The following is a 6,795-nucleotide window of genomic DNA, read 5'->3' as shown; positions in this document are numbered from 1 at the left end:
CAGGCAGAGGGCCCTGACTTTAGGTCTGACTGTGAGGCAGGAGCCCCAAGCACGGGACCTACCTCATGACAGGCAGAGGGCCCTGACTTTATGTCAGCCAGGACAGCATGCTAGCTTTTCTCATCTTGAAAGTGGGGACAAACAAACTTCCAAAAATGCCAAACATGATCACTTTGTGAAGGAAGAACTTGCTAAACAAGACTCTAAAAGTGACATTTGTTAGCTTGTAGAAGGTAGTGCCTTGCTCCTGGGTAGGGACACGGGTTACACTCCCTGGCAGGGAGATGGCTCTTAAGTCTAGGGTCTGAATCCCTCTCTTTCTCCCTTTCTTGGCTAAATTATTTTTTAAGTACCTTTATTATTATTATTAATTATTATGACAAAACACTTAAAATATTCATTGGCTTGACCATTGTTTTTTGGTAGAAATGTAACTGATTTTTTTATGTTAATATGTTATCCTGAAACTTTGCTGAATTCACTGATTAGTTGTGATCATTTGTGTGAGTGTCTGCATGTGCATCTGTATGTAATCTGTCTGCCTATGTTTGTTTATGAATCTGTGTGCATTCTGTCATTCTCTGCATATTCCCATGTTCATCTGTGGAAACATCCATGTTTCCATGTGTAGTGCATTTGTGTGTGAATGTTTACACAGCATCTGCATGTAGTTGGTCAGTCTGTTGTGTGTTTGCACATTCATCTATGTATAATCTGTTAGTGTGTGTTTCCATGGGCATCTATGAGTAGTCTGTCATCTGTGTGTGTTTCTATGGCATCTGTGTGCAGCCCCTAAGCTGGTGTGTGCCTTTTATAAAGGCATCAGTGTACAACATGTGATGAAACTATGTGTGCTAGTGGATGGATCTGCAGGCAGTCTGTAAGTCTGTGTGTTTGCACATGCATCTCTGAGGGGTCTGTAAATCTGTATGTTTGCACATGTTTCTGTGTGTGGTCTTAAGTCTGTGTGTTTGCACTTGCATCTGTGTGTGTTCTGTAAGTCTGTGTGCATTTGAACACACATCTGCATGTGGTCTGTAAATCTGTGTGGTTTTGTTTGCACATTTAACTATGTGCTGTCTGGCTGTGTTTGCACAGGCATGTGTGCAGTCTGTCAGCCTGTGTGCGCTTGCCTGGCCATTAGTTTACAGTCTGTCAGTCTGCACATCATCATTATGTATTTTCTCAGACATGTATGTGCAGTCAGCTTGTGAATGTTTGCATCGCCCAGCCATCTCGGTAGTGTGTCAGCCTGTGTGTATTTGAATATATATCTTTTTGCAGTCTAATTACACAGCCATCTGTCTCTAGCCTCGGTCTCTGTGTGTGTACATAGACAAGTGTATGCAGTCTGTCAGCCTATGTTTTGGCATGGGCATCAATATGCAGTCCCTCAGCCTATGTAAGTTTGCATGCACATCTCTGTGTACTCTATCTGTGTACACTGGAGATCAACTATATATATAATTATATCATCTGTAAACAAAGAATTTTTACTATTTCCTTTATGATTTAGATATCTTTATTTCTTCTTAATATCTAAGTGGATTCAGCTAGAATACTTAATATTACACTGGTTATTTAATGTAAGGACCACATGAAAGCTGGTATATGCAATTTGGTATATTATTTATTGGTTGTATTGTAATTTTGAACAAATAATTATAAAGAGAAAACTTTCGTTCTCATTTGACATTTTCATATTGTGAATTATTTAATTCCACCTTATGTTAACAAAAAAAATAAGCTTCCAAGTCAAATAAAATAGAAAAAGGTAAATGAGACCAAGAGAATCACACACCCAAATACCGTTTGCTTGCCACTGTGTCATGAAAAGATTTGAAAGTGCCTAAAAAAACAAAGTTAAACCATTTCTCTCTATAATTTTGATATATGCCACCACAATGGTTCAAAGCAATTCACAAATTGTATTTGAGACATAGGCAAAATTATTCTCCAGCCTTAAGGGGACATTTTTGACTTCTGTCCAATTTTACCCACAACAAATACTAACAGTGTAGGAAATGCAGCGAGAATTTCAATCAGTTCAAACTGTAGGAATCAAAATCCAAGCCACTTGTCATCTCCATCAGCTAAGCAGACACATCCCTATCGCTTTGATACCATTGCTGTTGAGGGGCTGACATATGAAAGCCAGAATGTTTGTATTAGAATCAAAGCAAAATGGGTAAGCAAGTCCTGAGCATCTTTCACACTTAGGTAACACATGGTGGCATTTCTTGTTTGACATGGCATTTGTGACTGGGAAGTATTCTGTGTTTAATTTTAGTACTGTATAAATGGAACCTGCAAAGAAGTTAATTTCACAGGAAACGACTGCAATGCCACCAAGAAGTGCAAAGGGAATGGGGTAAGTGGCTCTGTCAGTAGTTTGCACTTCAGACTACTGCAGGGTGATTCAAAGCCAGTCTCCTCTTCTGGAGAACTGACAGCAATGGATTCTTTAAAGACATGGCTACGTCTAGTGGGGTAATACGAGAAAACAAAATGAGCTAATATAATACTATGAAGTAAACTGGATGCTTCACTTATTTTTAGAAAACATTTTTATTTTTTCTCAATTGCTTATCTGTTTTAATCTAGTAATGTAAAATGCCCCTTGCCCGGCACCGGGCTTTATTTTTTTGACATTTACCGGTTTGGGGTGAAAGGGGTCTTTGTTTCCTTCTTTTCCTAAAAGGAAACCAGTGTGTAATATAACCAACAGAAGAGGATTGAGCTTGAAATTATCCAGATTATCTGCATTCACTTTTATAATTTCTAAATATGTTAGATTTGGAGTGTGTGGAAGGCTTAGCGGAGAAGAGCCGGCTCACTTTGCTTGTGTTCTCTGGAATTGACTGCTGGCAAGATCTGTGGTTTTCCTCTGTTAAGTTTTTCTCTCAATATTTTATTCCTAATACTTTAATAAAGCAGAAGAGAACAGTAGATATTATTACATTTTTTATATTCTCCTTCATTGGACACACTTTTAAAAATAGATTATTTTTATTTAATCATTTTACCTTGACATTTTGGATTTGCTAAAACGTTTTCATTCGTGTTTATTTGTATTTTGCTATACATATTGTGTTTCCAAAAATAAAGCATTTTTAAAGGAAAACTAACTTATGTGGCTCTAATATTGGACTTCCTTTCCTGTTCCTTGGGTTTATTTTTCTATTTCCTTTTTAGTACCACATTTTTATGGTTACTGTGCCTTTTTAGTTTATCTGGATCATAAAACTAAGCTATCTATCTTAGCTCTTCTTCCACAGTGAAAAGTACTGGTTGTTCTACACACTTTTCTCTTTAAATACATAATTTAGCTTGGCAGATGTGTGTGTTGATATCCACGGCACAGTTTGTCTGGGGCTTGGGCTGGGTTTATGTTGATCCTTCAGTTCAATTGGTAAAATCCAACATCCTAATACTGTTCCATGAGTGTGGACTATCACTCCATTTCTGTATATTTAAATATTTTATTTCACCAGATTTTTAGTTTCCTTATCATGAATCCTATTCATAAACCATTCAGTTCATAGATAAGCATGCCAGTGCACTTGTGTGAATGGCATTATATTTTCAATCCCAGATTCCTATTGTCTATTACCATAAGAACTTCATTTATGTATTTAAAGTTTGCATCAGACAACCTTGAAGAAAACGTTTTTAAGGATTTCTCCACAATGTGTGGAGTAGTATTGGCTTGGAACTTTTCTATCGTGGTGCAGGCTATCTGGCCTGGAAACTGAGTTAAAGCTGGCCGGATAGGGCAAACCTCTCCCCTTTCTGTCTTCGTAGATTGTACATAAGTTGATACGTCTCTCTTAAAAATCTGATCTAGTTTGTGAGAATAAATCTGGGCTTAATGACTTCTTTTTTGAAAATAAACATTTATATAATATTGATACTTGATTAGAAGAATTCAGTTTGCTTTTCTGTTCACATGCATTTCGTGGATTTTGTTTTTCTTTTGGGGAATCAGTCTATTTCTCCTAGATCATCAATTCTTGAACATGTTTCATATCTTTTCATTGCCTGTAGGTCTATACTAATGGCTAGAGATGAAGCGTAGTTTGTTTGTTTGAGATAGGGTCTTGTTTTAGCCCAGGCTGGCCCTGACATTGATAAGTAACTGAGGTTGACCTGGAGTGCCTGGTCCTCCTGTCTTAGCCTCCCAAGTGCTGGGTGAGAGGTGTGACTAAATGGGGCTTCATTATTAAACCCTTCGCTCAAGGCTCAGGGCTTAGGGGTCTATGATGAAGAGAAGAAGGCAGAGGGGCTATAAGAGCCAGAGCTGATGGTTGACTCCCCTAGGAACAGAATCTTCTAGACTGAACAGCACTGCCCACACATGAACTCCCAGGATCATAGGACCAGCTCAGGTTCAGGCTAGATGGGGTCCCAAGACTGAGAGGGGGAGGTAGCAGTGGCCTCTGTTCCAACTCCTACTTCTAGGTTCCAGCCTTGAGCTCCTGCTGACAGGGATGAGGTTGCAAGTGTGAGCCCCAAACCCCGCTTCCCAAGCCGCTTTTGGTCATGGTGTTTAACCCAGCAGTAGAAAGCACAGACTGGCATGTCAAAAATGTATTACATCCCATTGTTAGAAGATTATCAGAGAAGATAAAGCAGTTTTTAAAACTAGACAATAGGAATTAGAATGTATTTTCTCATTGTGGTCATTATGCCCTTTGATTATGCCAGCACTGAGTTTTTAATTACTTTTTCTAACACACTCTTCATACTGTGTAGATACAAAAAAAAACTTAAAAATATTCGATGTATTTCAGTCATTTATATCAGATTTAACTACTAAGATATTCAAAATGACTGCATATTTTTCCATTTTAGATATGTAATAACTTTGGTAATTGCCAATGCTTTCCTGACTACAGGCCTCCAGGTTGTAACTTACAGATTGGATCACCAGGGGGCAGCATCGACGATGGAAATGTTCTCAGAACTGGTCAGTAAAAGTAACTTCCAAAGCAAGTAGTGTGTTGCTTTCTGTGGTATTAATCAATAAATAATAATAATAATAATAAAGTCAACGGAAATAGAGTTGTACTCTTACATTTTAATAAATGTCATTAAGTAAATTTTATAAATTCATATATAGATTAATAATAATAATTCATATTATTAAAACTGAACATTATTGAAAAGCACTCTGGAATACACTGTTCATTCTGAACGAAACTTCAAAAAATGTACAGTAAAATATAAATGTATTCCTACCAGGAAATAACAGTGAGTCACGTGCTCATAGTGTTCTTGTCCCTATGGTGAATAAAAGCAGTATCATAAGGTACTCGCTGGTTCAACCATTCATTCCTTCACGCATTCCCTCCACAAGCATATTAGCAGGTGTTTGGAGAAGGAATAATATTGAGATCCGTGTTTTAGAAAGTCTACATATACAATAGCATAGAGGTTTAATAATGAAAGTATATCACCCAGTAAGCAATGGTGTTAGCTAAATTGGCCTGAAGTAGACGTAAAAAAGGACAATGAGTAAATTGATTAATGTATCACGTATTTGAAAAGTAATGATGACTAAAACATGGTTGTGACTTAGCACATGAAGCAAAAGGTTCAAGGATACTGTAGAAATTTTTATGAGAGAGTCAGGGGTTAGTCAGAGCATGAATACAATCTGTTAAATGTGTATAGTGAGAGCACGTGACTGTAATCTCAACACACCAGAGGCTGAAGCAGGGGAATTGCTACAAGTTTGAGGTTTGCCTGGGCTAACGTGAAAGACCCTACCTGTGTTAGTTTCTCTTGCTGTGATCAAACACCATACTCACACAACTTTGGTCTCTCTCTTTCTAGTCCCATTGATGGTGGGTTCTCCTCCGGGGCCCATGACATTTCCAGCCACCATTTCTTGCCAATGCTCAGGCATTGGAGCTCTTGCTCATGGTTCACAGCTGGGGAAGAGTAATGCCTACTTTTCTTCCTATAGTCATGTGCACAGCTCTTTCCAGCACTGTGAACACTCTCCAGTAGAGAGAAAACATCTAGGTAGTGACAGATTGACATTGCTACGTCCCATGATTCAATTATGTGACATCTTCAGCAATAGGGTCTTAACATTGCATTCTAGGGGTCACTGAGAGTATCCACTATAGTCTGTGATGCTTGCTAAGTCTGTAAAAACTCATTGGCTAAACACTCAAAAGGAGGTAGCCCACGCCTTTTTTTTTTAAACTTTTATTGCATTATGATGAGAAAAGTTACATGATTTCAATTTGTCTGAATTTGTTAACATTTGAAAACATATTTTAAGTAAATAGAATTAAATCACATTCTTGTTTCCCTTTTGTACCTCAACTTCTCCCAGAGACCTCATCTTCAATACCTACAATATCTTTTTTGTCATATTCCTTAAAATTTATAAAATACTATAACAATAAAAATGAGTATTATAAAAGTTGTTTGATGTAAAAAAACAATCAATTTAACAGTGTTATGTAGGTGCTTGTCTACAGCAATACTGAAAATACATACATTTTTCTCAGTTTAAATTTCAAATAACTCCAAATATATTAACTGTATATTTCAAAATAATACATCACTACTAGTGTTTTCTTAAATGAACATAAATATGTAAAGTCTTTTTCTTTGTTTGTTTTATATTTAGTAGAGTTTAAAGTCTTGGCTCTTTCTGTGGTTACAAGCCCAAAATAAGGACAATTTTTAGACATTGGATTTCATTGTAATAAGGCTGTATTTCAATGACTCTCAAATCACGGAAGGATTTTACCTCCATCGTAGCTAAGCTGAGAG

General features: G+C 37.1%; 1 protein-coding gene across 3 annotated transcripts in view; it reads left to right on the top strand.

The window, feature by feature from the left end:
* Adam18 (ADAM metallopeptidase domain 18) overlaps positions 1 to 6,795 on the top strand; it is an 81,839-nt gene that overhangs the window by 61,758 nt on the left and 13,286 nt on the right. For 2 of the 3 annotated variants that reach the window (XM_031339319.1, XM_031339318.1), the window contains exons 17-18: positions 2,291 to 2,371; positions 4,855 to 4,969. In XM_031339319.1, the coding sequence (XP_031195179.1) occupies positions 2,291 to 2,371; positions 4,855 to 4,969 (196 nt within the window). The remainder of the gene's footprint in view (positions 1 to 2,290; positions 2,372 to 4,854; positions 4,970 to 6,795) is intronic. The other variant, XR_004109811.1, reaches the window with a different exon arrangement.

The sequence above is a fragment of the Mastomys coucha genome, unplaced genomic scaffold, assembly GCF_008632895.1.
Source record: "Mastomys coucha isolate ucsf_1 unplaced genomic scaffold, UCSF_Mcou_1 pScaffold22, whole genome shotgun sequence".
Taxonomy (NCBI): domain Eukaryota; kingdom Metazoa; phylum Chordata; class Mammalia; order Rodentia; family Muridae; genus Mastomys; species Mastomys coucha.
The sequence above is the reverse complement of the archived record's forward strand: the minus strand, read 5'-3'. Positions and strand labels throughout refer to the sequence as shown.